At 52.5% G+C, this 22447-nt stretch overlaps 1 protein-coding gene across 1 annotated transcript; it reads left to right on the forward strand.

Annotated features, from left to right (window-relative positions):
- Positions 1 to 2211: 2211 nt before the first annotated feature.
- LOC121445226 (homeobox protein CDX-1) lies at positions 2212 to 19870 on the forward strand. The gene is made up of 3 exons (XM_041647253.1): positions 2212 to 2796; positions 18307 to 18452; positions 18896 to 19870. The coding sequence occupies exons 1-3, from the start codon at positions 2352 to 2354 to the stop codon at positions 19109 to 19111; spliced, it is 807 nt and encodes a 268-aa protein (XP_041503187.1). The 5' UTR covers positions 2212 to 2351; the 3' UTR covers positions 19112 to 19870.
- Positions 19871 to 22447: the final 2577 nt, after the last annotated feature.

The raw sequence follows: 22447 nt of genomic DNA on the forward strand, positions 1-22447 counted from the left end.
GTTCTCTAGCCTTCTGTTCCTACCCAGAAATAAGATGTAGCATCCCCTTCCCTGTGAACATTTAGCATGCCTGGCCCCCAGCACTGAAGGCCCTCTGAGCACGGTGTCAGCACAGGTATGTAGGTCAGTCTGTACCTGTCAAATGAATGAATATAGAAACCAATGAATTTCTAATTTCAAATGCAAAGCCTCTCCATTAGGTGTGAACTAGAATACTCGGGATTAGAGGCCCTCACCAGAATGAGATCCCTCGCTGGAGGTATCCAGCAATCCCTGGCACACTTCCCCTTGGTGGCAAACTCACTCTCTGCAACCCCTCCTTCATGCTAACCTATGGTGAGCACTTCCTTCTGGACAGGTAGGTCAGGCTCCACACCTGCAGTTTTCCCGCCTTCAGGTCCCCGCCCTCCCTGCCAGGCCTTCACTTCCCACAACAGAAGCAGCCCTAGTTGTCCCAGCTGAGAGCAAAAGTCCTCCCTCCCAGGCTTCATCTTCCACCCCTGTGTATCTCTTGGTTGGGCTCTCAGCGGAGCCCAGAATGTCAGATGTCTTCCAACGTGGGGAAGTGGTAGCCTCTCCCGCTGAGATGGCTGTGAGCTCCACTGTGTCATACACTCAGTCGTCATTATGAAGCATGAACAGAGTTTTCCCTCTCCTCCCTGGGCCTCCCTGCTTCCATCCGTTCAATGGGCAGTTTCCCCGGAGCTGGAAGAGAACGGCTAGGCTTACTGCTATGTGTAAGTGTGATTCTCATCAGGGACGCCTGCTCCGGCCAGTCGTCTGTACAGTCACACAGGGTTCAGTTTCAAAGGACCGCATGCTTGGCTGAATCCCACCACCATGAAATGCCAAGTTCATTTTGCACTGGGTCCTCCAGCAAGTTGCAGTGTGACCTTGACTCACCTGCCTGCCCTGAAGGGATGCTGCCTGGTCCTGGGAAGAGAAAGAAAGCATTAACAGCTAAGACCTGGTTCTGCCTTCTTTTGAGGGCTCACGCATCCTGGAATCCTGCGCATCTCGTGGCGCTAGGACAGGAGAGAAGATCAACTCTCAGAGGACTCTTTTGCACTGTTCCCTCCCTGGCCCCAAGCGCCATGCGGAGGGGTCCTCATCTACACTAGCCTTCCTGACCCAGAGACATCTTTTCTGAATCCTTCCCAATTCCTCAGCCATGCCCCCCCCCCCCACTACCAGTCTCAACGATCCCCTTTCCCATTCAAGCAGCTGTGGGTTGTCTGCCTGTTTTCAATGGAGTAGGAGAGAACACACACAGACATTTAAAATGCCAGCGGGGCCCCACCCGTAGTCAATGAGGATCCATCAGGTCAACTGTAAAAACACACTTTTCCCAATCAGTTGGAGTACGTTGGCTATAAGCTGCATTAGACGATAAACACTCAGGAATTTGTCCATGTATTTTAGAGAATCGGGCTGACACGCGTAGGGGTAAAATGACATGAAGCCTGAAATTTGATTTAAAATGCTTTAGGAAAAAGGCAGTCGACGGGGGAAAAAGTGACAGAAACCTTATAATTACAGAAGCTGCATGGCGGGTTCATGATAAAACTCTGTTTTCATGTATAGTTGAAGCATCTCAACCAAAACGATAGTAAGGAAAGATAAGGAGCCGGGGAGAGCTTGTGAAGTTTCCCAAGGTGTCCCCAGAAATAGCCCACACCTTTGAGAAAACTCTCCGTGGAGCCACCAAGGGAAGCAGACAGGCTATCTGCATATGCACATTCTCCGCAGCTTTCATCTGGGACCCGAGAGGTCGTGACCCCTGCCCCCCCCCCCCCCAGACGCCCTCTACCTTACAGACGGAACCCCGTTTGAAGTCAGTCTTGCTCTTCCCCCCTCATCTCAAATTGGTGGTCACTGCTGACAGCGCCACAGGCTCCTTGTGCTGTGTGAGGTTGGCCTAAGGTCCTCCCCCACGCCCCTCGGAGTCAGTTTCTCCACCTGTAACCCAGGGTCGGTGATGGGGAGGTCCCCGCGACCACCGAAGGAGGAGTCGGAACCTGAAGCAAAGCCTGGAACCTCACCCAGGCCGCGCCCTCTGGGTCCCCAGCCCCCAGGCCCATCCACCTCCTGCTTAGGGCGGCAATTTGTCTCCTTTTGAACCCCTTCGCCCGACGGGCTTCCCCCTTTGATTCGCGGCCCCGAGGCTTCCCCCCGCTTTGAAATGCAAAGCCGCCCGGCTGGGGCCGCGGACGGCCCGCGGCTATAAAAGGCCGGGGTGGGGCGGGCGCGGCGGCGGCCGCGGGTCCAGGTGAGCAGTCGCTGGTCGTCGGGGCGGCCGACCGGCGCGGCGGCTCCAGGGCCCAGCATGCGCGGGGGACCCTGCGGTCACCATGTACGTGGGCTATGTGCTGGACAAGGACTCCCCCGTGTATCCAGGCCCTGCCAGGCCATCCAGCCTCGGTCTGGGCCCTCCGGGCTACGCGCCACCCGGCCCGGCGCCCGCACCCCCGCAGTACCCCGACTTCGCGGGTTACACGCACGTGGAGCCCGCGCCTGCGCCCCCTCCGACCTGGGCCGCGCCCTTCCCTGCGCCCAAGGACGACTGGGCAGCTGCCTATGGCCCGGGCCCCGGGGTCCCCGCCGCCAGCCCGGCCCCGCTGGCCTTTGGGCCCCCTCCGGACTTTAGCCCGGTGCCAGCGCCTCCCGGGCCTGGTCCTGGCCTCCTGGCGCAGTCCCTCGGCGGCCCGGGCGCACCGTCCTCGCCAGGAGCGCAGAGACGGACGCCCTACGAATGGATGCGGCGCAGCGTGGCGACCGCAGGCGGCGGTGGCAGCGGTAAGGACCCTTCTCCCGCCCTGGACCTTCTGACGGGCTCCTGGCCCTGGCAGGTGCCCAGGCTGCCCTCTCTTTGACCTCTGCCCTGGCCTTGACTGACTTCTCAAAAGAGTGTGGCCCACCACCACCTCTGCCCTGGGGAGTCATTTTGTTTCGCCCTTTCTTATCTAGGGGCTTTGCGAGCTTTGAGCAACACAACTGAATCCTTCTGTATAGATGGGGAGACTGCTACCCCGTGAAGAGAGGACACGGGTGTGTGTAAGTGGCAAGGCCGGAATTAGAAGGCCAGACGCCAAATCGCAGCAGCAGCATTGGCAATGGTGATCTTTCTTTCGTAGGTAGCTTCTTCCACTCCTAAACCCGCCACACGCACACCCAAGCACCTATCGGCTGTGGGAACGTGCATGGGTCACCTCTGCAGGACCAACTGGCTCCCTACCATACAGTGAAGAGATAGGAGCCTATCCTTTGGTTGACAAAGCCCCCATTGGTTGCATTGGTACAGGGGTCCCTACCTAGCCTCCCCAGGACTCTCCCTGAACTCTTGACCCCGGGGGAGGGGCAGTAGGAGCAGTTGGGAAGGTGGCTGCTGTTTGGCTCCTTAGCCTGTGAAGCTCCTGCCCCCAGGCAGGCCTCTCTGATCCACCCTCTTCAAAGGCAGGGGACGGGGCTGGACAAAGGTTCAGCTTACTGACGGACAGCCTGACCTTTCTAGGTGCCCCCCTTTGTCATGTAACCGGCTTTGCTTTAGCTCAGTAGTGACTCCTGTTGGCAGGAAGGTATACAGGATACCTCATTGTCCAGATTGTGTTTGGCCTGTCCTGACAAAGGCCACCTGGCCTTGAGGGCGGGAAGCTGGCCTGCCTCCTCTTTGATGTTCAGCCCCTCCTTCCCTTCCCCCAGCTGGGAGCCGGCCCGGAACTTCCTCCACCTCCTCCCCATTCCCTCCATTTTTCCCACACACCCATCAACTCCTCTGGGCAGCTGCGGGGAGGGTTTGATCCGTAGCAGCTCCTTAGCAGTCCAAGGGTCACAGAAGCTCCTGTCTGACTTCAGGGATGTTTGAGGGGCAAGGCTGGACCACTCACTTCTGGCCTTGAGTAATAGCAGTGGACATCTTGGAAGTCTTCCATGAGATACTGCTATGGGTGCTGTCCCTTCCTATTTGGAAGATGAAGACACTATGGTACAATGATGGTCAAAACTGGTCCAAGGCCCCAGCTGGGGACCAAACACCCTACCTGTGCCCTAATCCTCTGTCCAACCAATTCCCTGGATGGCTCACCTTTTCTTGGTCTCGTTTTATGGCCATTAACAAGGGACAGGGGAAAGTTACATGGCGACTTCTACCCTGCTTCAAGCTGCAAAAAAGAGTCTTGAAAAAGCTGATGGAGAAGATGATGGTTTCTCCTTTGGTAGATAATGTGGGCTCTCTCTCTCTCTCTCTCTCTCTCTCTCTCTCTCTCTCTGTGTGTGTGTGTGTGTGTGTGTGTGTGTGTGTGTGTGTGTGTAGGCCCTCTGAAGTCTTGTCCGTGAAAAGCATGGGGAAGAACTTCTCACTGAGTGACTGGGGAGGACGAATAGAGGCCTTGCCCCCCAGCACCCTGTGGTCCGCTATGGAAGTCTAGGAAGGCAGGGCACCATTTCTAATCTCCCACTAGCACTTCCTGTGGGTCAGGTGGCTCTGGAGAAGGATGGGGAGATTCCCCTCGGGTAGAGCCTTGGAGAAAGGCCATCGTCGTGCAGCAGTGTGAGCAGGAAGGAGTGGGCAAGTAGGGTAGGAAAGGAGTGTAGTCTTCCAACTTGGGTGAGATCTGAGGTCCCACCAACCTCATTTACCGTTGGGCATGAACTCCAAGCCCAGTTCTACTCCCAGGCACCCGTCACTTATAGATTGTTCCCTGCATGCAGATAGGGCTGTGACTATCCAGAAGCAAAAGTGTTTTTCTCTTAGTACTGAGAGTAGAGGGCAGGACTTCGGGCTTGGATCCCAGGAGGCTTGAGGAAGACTTCTGAGGAACCAGACATTTGGCTGAGGATGCAAGAGGCTGGCCTTCTAGTCTGCTCAAGCCATGGGCTTCTCTCTCATGCTCCAGAAGGACTGAGAGAAAGCTGGGGGAGGGGGTCTGAGCTCTTCCCCCGCCCCGGGAAAATCTCTTCTCCTCCCCCTCTTCTGCTCAGTTTTTCCTCCGCAGCACTGAAGGCACAGGTTTCCAGAGGGGACTCTTGTACAGTGCTGTTGTCTAGGACAGCTCAGGGAAGTTCACTGCATGCCCCCCCCCCCTGCAGTGCCCAGTGACACTGGTCACACAGTCTTCAGCTTTCCTCCCTTCTCTCTGAGCTCCTGACATTCTAGAATGTCTGCTTTGGACAAGAGCAGATACACTGACGAGGAAAGTGAGGTCCCGAGGCTATAAGGAATGTTCCAGATGCAGATGAGTCCATTTAAATTTTTTTGTGTGGTTTCTCATCCTGTTTAGGATGAACAGCGCTCTCCTCCAGGAGACTCTATAACTCCCTGTTCTGGACCTCACCCCGGGCCACTCCCCTTGGCCACTAAGCTCCAGGACCCAGCCCACTTTGAACTTCGTGCCCGCCAAGTCTTCTTCAGGTCTTATGTCCAGGTTCTTTTCTCTTCCTTCTGACTATTTGCCCACCTGGCTCCTTCTCACCTTCAGTCCATAGCTGAATGAGAGGCCCTTTGTGATTCCCAAATTAGACTCCCCGCCTCCACTCCTTTGATGAATTCTCCTGGGTGTCTTTTAGAACAGCAACAAATTCCAACTTGTTCTCCTACACGCTGTCTGTTCCCAAAAGCTCCAGGGCCACGTCTGTCTGACCCAAACTGCCTGGGGGCACCAGCTCTGTGCCTGGCATCAATATGTGCTCAATACATTCCATTAGATGGATACACCAGGAAAATGAAGGGGCGGAGATGCCTCTGGAGACCAGAAGAGAAGAAAGAGCTCAACCTCCACAAGTTTCTAGGATCCCTCCCTAGGGGTTGGACCTATGAAGGTCCAGGCAGCACTTCAGGCTAGTGGTTTGAAGCTTGGCTGTCTTCCCCACACTGGGTCAGAGCTCCTGACTCTAAGCAATAGGAGTCGCCAAGGCTAGACTGTGATTTGATTTGGTTTTATTCTAAGAAAGGGTGCCAGACAGAGGAGGTGGGGGGGGGGCTGGGGCGGGCTTCAGTTAGGCTATACTACACGAACAATTGTTAGCTGTCACTTCTGAGGCCAGGGTGCAGATAATTGCAAGGGGTTCCGTTGTCTGTCTGGCCACATGTGTTTAAAATATGAGTCTTGGCCCAACGATGGTAGCACATGCCTTTAATCCCAGCACTCGGGTGGCAGAGACAGGCGGATCTCTGTGAGTTCGAGGCCAGTCTGGTCTACAAGAGCTAGTTCCAGGACAGGTACCAAAACAACACAGAGAATTCCTGTCTTGAAAAACAAAAGACAAAACAAAACAAAAACTTATGAGCCTTTCTGTCAGGAGGTTATAATTGTCCTTCGCCAGAGGCCCTGTTTAATCCCTCGTGGCTGAACACTGATTCACAGGCCTGGAAGATGTCTGCCCAGATGATGGGGTTATTGTAATGGGTTTGCATCCTGTCTAACCCCTCAGCTCCAGATGTGGAAAATGAGGCACACGAAAGGATGAACACAACCCCCGCCCCCATCCCTTACCCCATAACCACAGCCACTAACCTGGACTCTCCCTCTTACCTTTCATGACCTCTGCCCATCTTCTAAAGCACTGCCAGACCTCCCTTATTAGGGCAGGCACATGACTGCCCCTGGACCCCCATTTCTGGGTGCCCTGATTCTGAGGCATCTAGAGTCCTGTGGAAAACTGATCCCACTCAGTGTTGACACTCTCCTGGAAGTTTGCTTGGAGCCCAGGGACTTATTAGAACGTGCAGCTTGGGAGACTTACCTCTGGGGTTGCGTTGTATGTAGCTAGAGGCTCATTAGCTTGGATCGTTTCTTTTTTCTTCCTTCCTTCCTTTCTTTTGAATTTTATTTATTAGCATGGGGAGTTGCATGCTCACACCCCGTGTGGATTCCGGAAGACAGCTGTGTAGTCAGCCCTCTCCTTACCCCTTCCTGTAGGATCTAGGACTCAAACTCGAGTTGTCAACTTGAGTAGCAGGTGCTTTTTACCTCTGAGCCACTCCACCGGCCCCTATCTTGGATAATTTCTGGAAGCCCAGTGTTTGTAAAGCACAGCTCAGCATCAGGCGGGTCACTGGTGCTCAGTGTCACTTCTTGGCAGATTGTACAGCAGGCCTAAACCTCACACTTCCTGCCTCTACATCCTGGGCCCTTTTCCTGCCCTGCCCTCTCTACTGCATCTTTACCAGTTCAAATGCTGTGCCTTCTCCAAGGCCACCTCCTCCAGGAAACCTTGATTCTCCCGACTTCAGTGCAGCACTTGGAGTGACATACAGTTATAGCCTACTCACAGCCTCTTGTTTTAGCCATCTCTGTCACTATCTACCTCTGTCAGGTTGCTTATGCCTGCCAATTGCCACCTGTAATGCCATCAAGGACTAGTACTAATCAACCCTCTCCTGGCCAGGCTGGCACATGGTAGGAGTTCATCATGTAGTCACTATGCAAAGAGCTCCTCTTGGGTCAGTTCACTTAGATCTTATAACTACCCCAAGAGATGAAAGGGTCTATTATTGGACACGTTTTACAGATAAAATTGAAGAGGCTTAGAGAGGTCATGTGGCCTACCCAAGCTCACACAGCTAGGGTATGGCGGCATATGGTTCTAGCCAGGATCCACAGCCTGCCGAGGGTCTGTCAAGTAAAGCAACAATCTCCAGCTCACGATCTCTCCTCTGCTGCATGCTTCCCAGCCAGTGCCCACCCAGGTGAGGAGAAAGAGGCCAGCCGGGAGGAACTGGGTGAGGTAGGTGGGAAGGAGAGGGAGAGAGAAAGAAGGAAGACTACGTCTTTAAAGCTGGCTTTCCCTGCAGCAGAAGCCGCACCTGACACCTCGGCTCTCAGATGTGGCTGGGAATGACCTAGTTAGAAAGTGGCAGGAGATTTTTGTGTTGTGATTTGTGTCCCCTTCCCCCAGCAGATCTTGTATTTAGAGCCTCCGGAGTTGTTTTGACATCCAGACAGCTTTATTAGCAGCAGGGACCAGGTTTTGTGAAGGAAGTCCTCTTCCTGGACAGGCCTCTCAGGACAAGCCACCATAACGTCTGGAGTCAGGGTCATTGCTATGTCTTGCTCTTTCCCCTCTGTCTTCCTCAGCATTCTCCTTTGCGTGAGCCAAAAGGAAAAGTCTGAGGTTGCCACTTCGTGCTTGATATCCTCAGCTTTGCCTGGGCTCTGGAAATCAGACGCAGACCTCTCAACCAGAGGTTCTGTTAGTCCTCCAGCTGCAGCTTCTGCCTTCTCCCCTTCATCTTCCTCCCTTTATCCATCCTCCCCAAAGGCAGGCAATAGTATTCTCTTCTATGCTGAAGATTCTGTTGGCTGGTGGGGGACCATGACTGAACAAAGGTGATGTACTACTTGATCCCCCACTGGTCCTCATCAGAGGGTCTTTCATCAACAGTTTTTTCTCTCTCTGGAATACTGTTCCTCATTTTGTGACATGGAAGCTTCCTTTTCAACTTGCAGGTCTTGGCTTATATGCTATCCCTCTAAGAGACTTCCCCAAGGCTAAGTAAAGGGGGTCCACCCTCCAACCAACTTAGCCCAGCCCTCATCTCCTTATTCCTGGTCCTTCACACTCCTCTTTATACTTGGTAATCACTTAATTGGTGTGCTTGCTTTCTGCATGCCTGCCACAGGAGCAGGGACCAGAACAGTGCTGAGCACCTAACACAGGGCGAAATGGGCTGGCATCTCCCATGCATTCAGCGTGTGTGCTCAGCCCCTCTTCAAATGCAGCATTACTGACCCTAGAATGGTGGGCTTCTTGAATGGCATTGAGGCTGAGCGAAGATGAGAACACCGTAGCCCCAGGCAGGTAGGGCTGCTTTGGAGGCTGAGCCATCAGCTGAAGGGATGGAGTTACACTCTGGACCGAGGGTCCTTGTAGAATAACTTTGGAAGGATGAGAATGGGTGACAGGAGCTGCAGCTAGTGTAGACTCCGTGTAGTTAGGTAAGTTAGGCAGCTTGGCTCCTGGTCCCTGGTTGGCAGAGAACCAGCAGTGGTGAGTGTCTCACAGAGCTTCCTGTCATTGTGGAAATGCACAGATCTGGACTCTCCAGCTCCAGCCAACAGTGCAGACAGCAGTGAGCACTTGGAATCTGGTTATTGCAACAAAGAAACCAAAAATAAAAGGGCTCTAGTGGTTTGCCTGGGGACACATCACCAGCCCATGGCCAATAGGTGCCGACTTTCAGGGCCGTCTAGCTCTAAACTTCTAAATTATTCTATTATGTATATGAATGTTTTGCCTGTGTTTATGTCTATACCGATGTTTGTGTCTACTGTGCCTGTGGAGATCAGGAGAGGGCATCACATTCTCTGGAACTAGAATTACAAATGGTTGTGAGTCACCATGTAGGTGCTGGGAATTGAACCCAGCCCTCTGGAAGAGTAGCCAATGCTCTGAGCCATCTCTTTAGCCCAAGACTCTAAAGTTCCTTTTTGCTGCCACCCAAAACAGGCCTGGTTGTGGGCTTTGAGGAAGATAATGGTGGTCAACAACACACAGGTGGCTCCAGAGCAACAGGGCGTAGCTGTGATCAATGACTCTGACTAGGAAGAGGGGTGGTTCAGGGGAGCCTTCACCTAGGTTATTGATTTCCTCATGAGACTTCCTCAGACTTGGCTGCGTTCAACCCAACCCTGCCAACCTCATCCTTCCTCCAGGCCTTGAGTGACGAGCCTTAATATTTTAGTCTATAGTTGCCCCTGAACCTCAAGGATGAACAGTGGGCTCAGCAGGAGGCCCCATGACTCCAGAATGGCCTCCATCATCCTGAGGATGGGCGGGGCTACTGCTTCTGCAGCAGAGACCCCGCCACAGGTGACATAGATCGGGAAACAGGCCCAAATTGAGACAGCATGGCAACTATCAGTTGCCTAATCAGCTTTCCAAACTCCAGGGTATTCTTTGACATGTGACTTCCCATCAGGCAACATTCCTCCTGCTCCCAAAGGAGCTCTCCAGCATCCGCTTCTGCAAATAGCTCAGTTCTGCTTTTTGGTTTGGTAAAAAGTCCTTTGCCCTTACAAACTGTTTTCACATCTATTTTGTGTACTAGGCAGGGAGGGGACCCAGGAAATCTCTGGTTGTTCCACTAACGATCTAGACTGAGCCACCTCCCAGCTCTCTGCCTTGGTGCTAGGCTTAGACCCTTAAGAGTGCATACCACAGGGATGCTCACACCCTGTCACTCCTTAGCATCCTTCTTATGTTACTCTGTTCCTATGTGAGAGTTATTTGTATGCTCAGCATACTTGGAATTCTCTCTTCTCACACATCTAGACAAAAGATGCTCACCCTGTTTTTACCTCTTTTTACAGGACATAACACTGTCCAGCTCTTTCTCACTAGATGGGGATGTGGAGGCACAGAGTGAAGAAGGGGGTCCTACCAAGACTCAGGGGCAGTGCTGGCACAAATCGCCTATGCCAAAACCTGTTCTTTGGTGCCTGAGAAAGGTGTTGGCCAATGGTGCCCAGATACCAGTGTTGGCAGGAAAGCTGGTCTTCCAAATACCTTTGAACCCATTCTTTCTTTGCTTCTTTTTATTCTTTGCCTCTACAACTTCCTCATCACATGACCTGATGACCTTTCTGGGCCTGTTCTGTCATCTCCATCTTGAAGTGGGATCCAATGTCTTCCTCTCCCACCTTCCCTGTATCCCCCAGCAGGCACCATTGACATAGATGGGCAGGCCATTGCCCCCTGCTCTACTAGGCTGGAGGGTGTGTGGGTGTGCTCTCCCTATGCATGTGCCGCGGAGTGGGTGAGCAGTGAGTCCCTGCTAGTGAGTTGTCCAGAACTTGAGCATAGAAAACCTGTAGTCTGGGGTTGTAGTTGAGTGGAAGAGTACATACCTAACATACCTAGCCTACATGAATTTCTGTGTTCCACACCTTGGTGCTGACACCCATCCTTCATTAGGAGAGATGGAGACCCACAGATGAGGGGCTTGTTTAAGAACACTCCAGCTAGCCAGGAGGTGGTGGCACACGCCTTTAATCCCAGCACTCGGGAGGCAGAGGCAGGCGGATCTCTGTGAGTTCGAGACCAGCCTGGTCTACAAGAGCTAGTTCCAGGACAGGCTCCAAAGCTTCAGAGAAACCCTGTCTCTAAAAACAAACAAACAAACAAAAAAACCCCAAAAAACAAAAAAACAAAAACCACTCCAGCTGGATCTCGTTAAAGGCGAGAGGGATGTGGTATAGCTCAGAGGCAGAGCTGGTTTGGTCCTCAGTATTGCTATCAGCTCCCCCCCCCCCAAAAAAATGGTAGGGAGGTGGAGACCTAGACCTGAGTAGAGCCCAGCAATAGCTATTTTAAACAAACTCCCGTACACACGTGTGTTTGCCTCTGTGTGTGTGTGTGTATGTGTACATGCTGAGTGTGGGTGACATCTTAATGTACAGCCAGTCGAGGTGTCCCCACCCCCAGTGAGAGCTCACAGAGGGCCTGGGACCGGATTTGAGGTCCATGTCTTGAAAGTCAACCCTAGGAGCCACAAACACAGAAGCAAATCTGACCTAGGGACCGCGTGATTCTTCTGAGAGTCACTCTGTCTTGGAGCAGAGTCAAGGCTCCTCTTGTCTGTCCTGGGCTGGATGAGGGCCCCGATACAGGCCACCACAACCCTATCCCTGTCTTCCAGCTGGGCAGGCCTGGTGTCTAGAGTCTGAAACTGGGAAATCAGCCTTAGAGTTCTTTCAGCAATAATAACAAACACAGTCTAAGAATCAACAAACATTAGAGCCTCCAGCTTCCAAGTTGGAAGGTACCTGACAGATCCAGCATACCGCTAGACACCACCCCATTTCCTGACATTCCTACAGGGGGGCTACCCCACCAGTATCGGGAAAGAGTAGTCTCCCTCCCTCCCTCTGTGTACCTGCTACATGTCAGGTATTACACAAAGAGACCTCCTCATCACACGTGAAACCCTGTATGTCTCAAACCTGGAAAGGATTGCGAAAAACCATGCCCTATGTGGTGGGTTCTAGTGTTTCTTTTTGTTTTGTTTTTGTCTGTTTTGAGACAGGGTTTGTCTGTGTAGCCCTGGCTGGCCTAGAACATACTCCGTAGACAATGCTGACCTTAAACCCAGAGATTCACCTGCCTCTGCCTGCCAATTGCTGAGCTTAAAGGCAGGCATCACCATGCCTGGCTCTAGTGTGTAAATGGAGCCTGTGCCTTTGTTTCCCTGGTTGCCCAGACAAATTTCTAAGTACAAATATCTTTGTGTAGTTTTGGAGTCTGTCCTGGAATTTGCTCTATAGACCATGCTGGCCTCGAACTCACAGAGATTCTCCTACCTCTGCCTCCCAAGTACTGGAATTAAAGGCGTGTGCCACCACCACTCCCTGGCTAGATCTGGCTTTGAAAACAGGTGCAATTACATTTGTTTATTTGGGACCTATGGGTCCCAGGGATGGAATTCAGGCCATCAAGCTTGGCAGTAAACACCTTACCTGAACCATCTCCCCAGACCTGGACAGTCTTGAGCCCCATTGTTTGGTATATAAGCCTCACTGAGCCCATTTCTTTTACGTAAAAATGGATACATAGCCAGGCATGGTGGTGCACGCCTTTAAGCCCAGCACTCAGGAGGCACAGGCAGGCAGATCTCTGAGTTCGAGGCCAGCCTGCTCTACAAAGCAAGTTCCAAGACAGCCAGGACTGCACAAAGAAACATTGTTTCAGAAAACAAACAAACAAACTACATTACACCATCTCACTGGTTGTTGAGGCACAAATACAAAGTGTTTGGCCCATGGCCATGGTGGCTGTTCTTAATGGTTATCTCCATATTATAGATACTGGGCTTAGAGAGGTAAGGAGATGGTCCTTAGCCACCCTGGCATGTAGGTGACCTGCACATCCCTAGAGGTCCTGCTTGTTCAAACAATCACATACCACGGACACCTGGAGAGCTAGCCAAGTACCAAACCCCAGGAACCAGTGTCAGCCCCACCTACTGCAAATTTGGGGACCAGGATTTTCTGGACAGCTCACCAGGAATGCTGAGGTTAAGGGCCAGTCACTGGGAACCATCTGCCTGAGGCTTCCCTGGACCTTAAACTGCGCATGCTTTAGAGATGTGGAAGTCCATTCATGCCTCTCATGGCAGCCTGTTCTATGGGAATGAGCCATTCTGCGAATGACAGAACCAGAGCAGAGGGTGAACTCTCACCGCTTAGGTGAGTGAACCAAGGCTCTTCCACCATGCTCAGCCCTGAAAACCTGCACCCTCTCCCCTTTCCCATTCTCGCTGGCATTTTGCCCAGAAATTACTCGTTCAGAGTCTGGGCGTGTCTGGCCCCTCATCAGACACCTGTTGCCGGAACCTGGACTTCCCCTTAGGCCCAGTGTCCCAGGGGCCTGTAAATCATTCACCTTGCCACCCCCTTGCTCTGTTCCTCTCATGAACCACCTTGCCCTTCCTCTTTGGGTTCCAGGGGGCACAGGTGCTCACAAAAAAGTTACCGGTTTGAGTTCTGTCCAGAGCTGCAGCTGGAACCCAGGACTCCTGACTGTCACTGAAAATACAGTTTCCCAGGATGGGGGAGGGGCTCTCAAGGCCCCACCCCTGGCCAAGGATGGCTACAGGGGAAAGGAGAGTCATTTTTCTTTGGCGTGGCCACTGGTAGGTGTCTCATGCTCCAGCAGATGGCCTCACCCTCAGGCGCATACAAACAGCACTAAGTGGATTCTGGGTTAGAGGGGAAGGAAGATGAAGAGGAGGACGGGGAGGGGGTAGCAGATGAAGTTGGGAAGGAGAAGGTGGCTCCTGGGGGAGCTGGAGGAGGGCATAGTGGTGGTCATGATCAAAATCCATTATATATATATATGTATGAAATTCTCGAAGAATAAAGCCGGGCGGTGGTGGCGCACGCCTTTAATCCCTGCACTCGGACGTAGAGGCAGGTGGATCTCTGCGAGTTCAAGGCCAGCCTGGTCTACCAGAGCTAGTTCTAGGACAGGCTCCAAAGCCACAGAGAAACAATAAATAAATAAATAAATAAATAATAGAGTTGAGGGGCTGGTAATGTAGCTCCCTGTAGTGCTTGCTGTCTTAGCGTGCACAAGACCCTGGGTTCCTTCTCAGTGCATATAAACCAGGGGCTGTGCTACACCTGTAATCCAGGTACTTGGAGATGGGGACAGGAGGACCAGGCGTCTAAAGTTATCCTCAGCTGCACAGTGGTCCAAGGCTAGCTTGAGACCCTATCTTTAAAGTAAATACATAAAATAAAAATAAAACCAGGTCTGGTGAAGGAGGCCCGTATCCCCACTCACAAGAGGCCGAGGTAAGGAAGTTTATAACTTCAAAAATTGCCTGGGCTACAAAGTGAATTCAGGGTTCACCTAGGAAACTCTATCTCAAAGTTTAAAAAGCACAAAAAGAGCTGGGGGGAATATATATATTCATGGTCAAATGCTTGTCTACTACAGATGAAGTCAACCTCCACTGACATGCACACACACACACACACACACACACACACACACACACACACAGAGATAATGCAATGGATCTGAACATAGTGAAACTGGAAGCCTCTAAAATCACTCTCGTCCCTATGTCTCTCCACCTCCAGCTGCCTTCCTGGAGGAGGTAGCTTCTGTTGTTGGCTTCTTGTACATATTTTTAGGGAAAAAAATAACATAAAACTATAAAATGATATGCTACTTAAAGTTCACAAATGTCTAATTCTTATGTATTTTTGCGTGTGCCTATGTGTGTGTGTGTTCATAAACATGTGTTCACCTGTACCTTTGGGTATCTCTCTCTAGCGCCCTCCACCTTAGTTTTCGAGGCAGGGTTTCTCACTGAAGCCATAGCTGACCGTTTCAGCTAGACTGACTGGCCAGGGAGCCCCAGGGCTTCACCTGTCTCCACCCTACACCCCCAGAAGTGGGATTACAGGCGAGGGAGCCCCCATAACTGGCTTTCCATGGGTTCTGGGGATCTGAACTCGGGTCCCATACCTGTGTAGCCATCACGTTCCCTACTGAGCCATCTCCCCAGGCTGGTAGCAGGCTGTTCTTCTAGTAGCCCGTGTCTTGCGCCCTCATACATGTCTAGTTGCTCAGTGCTCCTCTCCATGGGGGCTCACCAGCTCCCTGGTCTTAGGTATGGGCATTGTGTTTAGTCTTGTGCTATTAGCAACAATCACTGCTGTGGGCAGTTCTCTGCGAGGTTGTTTCCTGGGAGTCGAGCTTATGGCCAAGGTTTTGTGCGTGAAAAATCAGGATACATGATGCTTAGTTGGCTCCTAGGAGGGTGCTCCAGCTAGTGCTCACCCTGGACGGTAGATAGAAGTCCCTGGTTTCTGGACCATACAAGGGATTGAACATTTTGCTCATTGCTGAATGTTTCTTAGCAATCAACCTGTGCACTTTAAGCAGCTGGGCTAGATAGAAGTTGGCCAGTAGGTTCCTAATTCTATCAACTTCCCTCCAGGGCTATGGACTAGAGCTCCACTGACCCCGGTGGGGACAGAGGTGCTGCAGTGCAGCCAACACCCTAATCTGGAGATCTTGGTTCCTGTTATTACCAGGCTGATGGCCTCAGAGAGAGTAGCTTTCTGTGCCCTAGCTCCCAGCTATAAATGACTATTGTGGGTCCCTGCTGTTCAGCATAAGGGGACAGAGGCAGGGAGCTGAGAGAGACAGAGAGGGCGAGCAAGCTAAGTACTAAAAGAACAGCTGCCTTCATGACTGGGCTCTTGGAATCAAAGCCCCCTCTGCTGCTCAGCTTATCCTTTTGGACACCACTAGGAGTCTTCCTGGCATTTGAAATTCCCAGCCCGAGGTCATCAATCCCAGCCGGCCCAGACTTTCTGGTCTACTTTTGCCATGATCTGACCTTTTATTCCAGGGAATGGACATAGAGGCGTGGTATGCTCTGTAGCTTCTATTGCCTACACAGGATATTGGGCAGCTCGGTGGTACCTAATAATGGTGAGATGGGGAGCTATGCGTTGGAGGCAACTCTAGGCTAGAGGGCATGGCATTGGCACATGTGTGCCCACTTGTCCTCTTGTGACCCTGACTCTGCAGAGAGGTTGGACTAGATCTAGCAGGAGTAGCCAACAGTTTGACATTATTCTATTCAGTAGTAATCTAAGGATGTGTAGGGCAGCGCCCATCGCTGTCGTGGGACACTTGGGCCCCACAGCTGCAATTGGACACTCCTGGAAGAGCTCACCGGCCTCTTATTTAGACCTCCAGCAGCCGCACGACTTCCTTAAACCATGGTCTCTTCATCTGAAGCTGGCAGGGGACCAAAATCCCAGGACTCCTGACTCTAGCTAGTGACCCCAGTAGTGGGCTGTGGGTTCAGAGCCCAGCTAAGCTGTGGTGGTAGCAGCCTCAGGCAGAGCTGTTTCTGAGCCAAGAGTGACTTTTCTAGGTCAAGGAGGAGCCTCATCTGGAGCCTTGGCCTTAGCAGCCTCTCCCTCAGCCCCTCCTCTCACCATGCCTGGCACAGGACTGAAGGCCATCCTGGGCTATGTCTCTGCTGTCAGGTGGTACTGTGAGCTTGGTGCATGTGGAAGTAGCCAGTATGGCTCTGCCATTCTGGCAGATAACCCAGGGAGAAGCCGCCTAGGAACAGCTGTTGTCTCCCATTCCCCCCACAGAACCACTTGGCTGGAGAAGAGCCTGAGTCTGTCCTGCCAAGTCCGTGTGGGATGGATGGGTGGAGGTGGGCCAGATGTAGGTCTTTAGTGCAGGAGCATGGGGGGACAGGCATAGCCAAGGCACAGAGTGGGGAGGCAAAGGCCAGGCTTTTTGTGGGTGCGTGGGTGGCAGGGAGATCCAGGGTTATCCCAGGATCGGTCGTGCCCTGGTGTGTGCATGCCTGCTGTCAGCGTGCACCTTCTAGTTCAGCCATGGGTTCAGGTTCTTACAGAGAAAGCTGGTGTTCATCCAGGCCCCGTACAGTAATATTCTCCACAGACAACCCTCCATGCTCAGCTCCAAAGGCAACCCTGATATTAATAACCTCAGACAACCCTTAAGTCCAGCTCCTGGCCCAGGCTGCACTATCTGGAAACCAAGCCACCACCCTCTTTTCCTGAGACATGTCAGTCCTTCCTGCACCTCCTTCTTATTCCTGCCCCTAATCTACTCTCCACACAGCAGCCAGAAAAACATGAAAGCCTGCAGCAGACGGCATGTCCTCTCTGCTTAGAACTTTGCAGTGACTCCTATTCCAGGCAGAGGAAAACCTAAGCCCTTCCCCTTGACCTCTGCCCCATCCCCTCTGCTCCTCGCACCCTGTCCCACCAGCTTCCTCACTCATGCTCAGACATGCCCCCACCTCAAGGCCTCTGCATTCTCTGTTCGCTCCACCAGATTCTGTTTCTCTAGGTAGCCTGCATGCTCTTTCTCTCGGTTCAGCTTCAAGAGCCATGGTGTTGAATGTTTGACTTTTTCTTTTTTCTTTTTGAAACAGAGGTCCCACTATGTTACCCAGTCTGGTCTTGAATCACTGGATTCAAGTGACCCAACCGAGTAGCTGGGACTATAGGTGGCACTGCCACCTTCCTCAGCCAGCCCCACTCTGTCTGAAATTCCCACAGCTTCCCACCGCCAAATTCTTAGGCGCCCTGTCTTCTTTCTTTCCCTCAAAATAATTGCCAGTGAACAATGCCAATGTTTTCCATTTTTATTTTCTTTTTGTCTGCCTCCTTCCCCTAGCATTCAAGTAGGGACTTCTCATTTTTTTCCCTGCCCACCGCAGAGTGTGGCTTGAGGCAGGGACTTGGTTTGTCTAGTGGAAGGAGCTGAGTCATTGCTCTGTGCTTGGACATGGGAGGGAGTGTGGACGGCTCGGGTAGATCAGCCCCTGGCCCCTGGTGCAACCTAGAGCCAGGCCTGGTGTCCTGAATGTCTTGGGTACCCAGCAGACCCTGGGGTTCACCAACAGCCCCCGGCCTTTCAGTCTTTGGGTTAGCACTCAGTAGATCTGGGGAGCCCCCCAAGCTAGGGTACTTCTGAGTCCTGTGCCTCCTCCACCGTTGTGACTTCTCTGCACAGGGTGGGCAGGGGGAGCGTCTGGCAACTCCCTTAGCCCCAGTCTACCCTCACCAGTCAGGTGTCCCCTTCATAACACTGGTGTTCAGACGCACACCCTGGGGACCCTTGAGTCACAACCATCTGGGGAGTTCGTTCCCACAGCACTGAGCCCTTCTGAGTGAACAGATCTGACACAGCTAGCAGTGTCTTAGCTGCCAGCTGCCTGCCTGGGGCCTCCTGGCCTTTAGGGGTGCTCCACTGCACTCACCCTCCCTCACTGCCCCTTCTGCTCCTCAGGTAAGACTCGGACCAAGGACAAATACCGAGTGGTCTACACAGACCACCAGCGCCTGGAGCTGGAAAAGGAGTTCCACTACAGCCGGTATATCACCATCCGACGCAAGTCCGAGTTGGCTGCTAACTTGGGGCTCACAGAGCGGCAGGTATGTAGGTCCTCCGCCTCAGTTCAAGTAACAGGGCCCAGAGTTGGGCTTTCAGGATGTCATGAAAATACAGGGCTCACAAAAAGAGAACAGAGAGGTTGTCTCCCCGACTACTGGCACATACTACACAATGCACGCTGCCATACTGTTACCTAAGCTCAGTATTGCTGTGCATGTGTGCACATACATATACACACATATACACACACAGGCTACAGTGGGCATTAGTGCCATTCAGTGCTCTTCAGACCTAGACAAAGAGTGGTCACAGGACACAGGGACTCTGGAGTAATCGGGCCTTGGAAGGGGAAGAAGGGCACAGGAGAATGTGTATCAGTGCCTGAGGTCTGGTGGCTACAGCAGGAAGTGGACCATGAAGACCACCTACCCTGACCCAGCTCCCTCTAACCCCTGCTCCATAAAAAGTCTGTGCAATCCCACAGGTAAAAATCTGGTTCCAGAACCGTCGAGCCAAGGAGCGCAAAGTGAACAAGAAGAAACAGCAACAGCAGCAGCCACTACCTCCCTCGCAGCTGCCCCTGCCGCTGGATGACAACCCCACACCATCAGGGCCACCCCTGGGTAGTCTATGCCCCACCAGTGCTGGCCTTCTGGGTACCCCCTCCCCAGTGCCTGTCAAGGAGGAATTTCTACCCTAGACCCTTCCAGCCTGGGGCCCAGGGATCTAGGGACTCTAATGCTGGGCACCTGACTTTGCTGGAGCCAAAGAAGCCTGTTTTGAGTTCCAGCCCTGTTGCTGACCCTTGAGGTTACTGTGGACAAATTTCCTATCTAGGACAAGTCACTTGCCAACTCCCTGCCTCCCTTGGCTGGGCTATGTGATGGATGAGCCTTTTGGACAAGAACCTCTTCCAGCTCCTGTGTCCTAGGCCATGGGGTGATGGGGGGGGCACACTGAGAGGTCTCAGTCACCTGGAGCTATCTCAAGATCCAGAGGGCTCAACAAGCTGTCCAGACAAGACTGAGGCTCCACCTCCTCCTCCTCCTGGGAGGCTGCTGCGTGCAGCAGACTGGCCCTGGAGAGGAGTCAGTGTTGAGAGAAGAGGCACACAAGGGTCTAGACTCACATGTGAAGTGTAAGGTTGATGCCAGTCCCACCTGTCTCCACCTGAAACCTCACCTCCACCTGCCCTCACACCCCATGCTCTATCCCTCCCCAGCCTGGAGGTGCTCTCAAAGCTACCAGGACTGGGCCCGAGGTAAAGGCTGGGCAATTGTCCCTGCTCTTGAGACAGAGCTTGTCCCCTCCCTAGCACCCCAGGAAGGTCTATGGATGAAAGGGAAGCCTCTCAGGGTAGACTTAGACAGAGTCTACCGCCTGCCCATGCCACCTCCCCATAGACTGACTGTCCATCACACCCAGGGAGCCCCCAGGCCATGGGGAACTCATAACTGGACAGGGGTTAGGGAGAATGGAATCTCTTGAATGCAGGTTCAGAAATAAGTTTTCCCCCCTTAAACAATTTATAAAAATCATACATAGGATTAAAGGAATTTTATAAAAAATTTCATCACCATCATCCTTTCCTCATGACTGTGTCTCCTTCCCATTCTGTAGTTCCCCCAACAAAGTCACCTTTAAAACACGACCAGTCGCTGGGCGGTGGTGGTGCACGCGTTTAATCCCAGCACTCAGGAGGCAGAGGCAGGTGAATCTCTGTGAGTTCAAGGCCAGCCTGGTCTACAAGAGCTAGTTCCAGGACAAGCTCCAATGCTACAGAGAATCCGTGTCTCAAAAAACAAAACAAAAAACCATGACCCATCAAACGGGGCCCTGCCAAGGCAGGTCTGAGGCTGAAGGAACGCCAGTCTTGGGTGAGCGTTTCAGAATCCTTCTGATCCTGGCGCTTTCAGTTTAGCTTTTCCTGCAACACTGTTGAAAAACACTGTGAAAAAATTCACACTGCACTCTGCGCACCAGGCCTTGCGGGAAGCACGTAGTCCTTTCCCCAAGAGGTACCTGGCCCAGTGGGAAGAGTGCCACAAGCATAGTGGTGCTAATATAAAAAGATAAGGGCCAGTCAGAACTTTGCTCTGGACACAGCAGGAACCAGTGCGGTGTGTGCGGATGGAATGCAGATGGGCTCCCTGTGCATCCAGAGGCCTAGGAGGCTTCCTGGGGAAGGCAGTGCTGAGCTAAGACCCTGTGTGATGGTCAAGTCCAGAAGGGAAGGAGGAACAGCGCAATGGGAACGTAGAGTGTTCCATAAGCTTCTGGGAGGGGACTTCTCACCTTCTTCCCAGAGAGGTGGGCAGAAGTCACTTACCTAGGACCTTCTCTGCCCAGAGGGTTCTGGTGCCAGCTGCTTGCCCCTCTGTTTACTGTTCTGGGAGGTGGCTAGGTCATAAAAAGTGTGCTCAGCCTGCCTGCCTTCGCCCTTTGCTCCTGGGCCTGGGATAAGAGTGCACAGGTGTTCCAGTCCCAACACACCAGCCTCTTCTCTCTCCTGCCATCCTCTGGGGGAGACAACAGAGCCTCCTGTAGCAGTTTGACATCTGAGCCGCAGAAATCAGGTGGCACCAGAAGAATGGAGTGGGGAGAGGCTGGTAGCGGCTGAGTTTAGCTTTCTGATCCACGTGACCATAGGGTAACTACTTCCCCTCTCTGGGCCCCCATTTCCTGCTCCGGTCCAGTTGTTTTGGATGTAAACGGAATTTTGCAGCAAATGCTTTTACCTGTTGAGCCCTTTTACTGCCCAGGCTGACCTCAAACTCACCATATAGTCTAGCGTGGCCTTGAACAAAAATTGATCCTCCTACCTCGGCCTCCAGAATGCTGGGATTACAATGTTCCTCATGCTTCAAACCCAGGAAACTGATAATAGCACCTATGACCACCCCCTACTCCCCCCCCCACACACACATACAAGGGAGTTCTGGAAGCTTCGTGGCTGAAGGCCCATGACATCATGACTGAGTGGATCAACAGGTTTTGGAGTTCAGTGTGACAGTTGAGTGTAACACACTGGGTTCCAGTGTGACAGCCTCTAGGTTATGAGACTTGGAAGCTAAGATGTGCTTAGCCTCTCTGGGTCTCCTCATCTGACAGAGGGAGCCAAAGCAGCTATTCCTGGGACTGAAGTGTACAGGCTCGGCATATGCTTTGCACCCCACTTGAGATGCTTGCATGTCTGGCTGCAGTCCCAGCCACTATAGCCCTGAGGTCAGTTGATGTCATGAGGAGATGAGGTCCTGGCTCTAGAAGACCCTGCCCAGCAGACAGTGGTTACTCACATGGGAGCTTGGAAGGTTGAATGTTGATTACCTGCCCCTTGGTATTTGAACTCCATGAGGAAGGGACGTGGCCTGTATATGTTTATAAGCATGCTATGGTCTTCCTGTCACCTAAAAGCATTCCATTGGAGGGCTGGGGATATAGCTTAGGTGGTAGAGGTGCATGAAGCCCTGGGTTCAACCTCCAGGACTGTGGGTCTGGTGGCACATGCCTGTAATCCCAGCACCTGAATGGTGGAGGCAGGAAGATAAAGAATTCAAGGTCATCCTTGGCTACATAGTAAGTTCAAGATCAGCCTGGAGAACCTGACACCCTGGCCAGAAGAAACATAAGTTCCAGGAGAGGTTGAGGGGTGTAGCAGTGACTAAGGAAAGAAACCTCCTCAGGTTGCATCAGACCCTGCAACCACCCCAGAGATAGAGGTGTCCCAGCTATCCTCTGGGGACAGCAGGTGCTATTTTGTACAGGGGAGCTATACATGCCTTTCTGCTAAGTGACAGGCCTGAGCTGCTGCTGGGGATATAGAATCCAATAGAAGAGCTGGCTTAGGCTGGTCCTCTAAGGCACTAGCAAATGAGACAGTTTTGAGCTGCCATATGGATACTGGGAATTGAACCCGGGTCCTCTGGAAGAGCAGCCAGTGCTCTTAACTGCTAAACCATCTCTCTAGCCTGAGCTCTAGCAAATGAAAACAGAGCACAGCAGCACTGTTTTGCATATAGTTTCCTTGGATCCATAG

This window comes from Microtus oregoni, unplaced genomic scaffold (genome assembly GCF_018167655.1).
Source record: "Microtus oregoni isolate MIOR12 unplaced genomic scaffold, Mior012 000168F_ref0000490, whole genome shotgun sequence".
NCBI classification, from domain to species: domain Eukaryota; kingdom Metazoa; phylum Chordata; class Mammalia; order Rodentia; family Cricetidae; genus Microtus; species Microtus oregoni.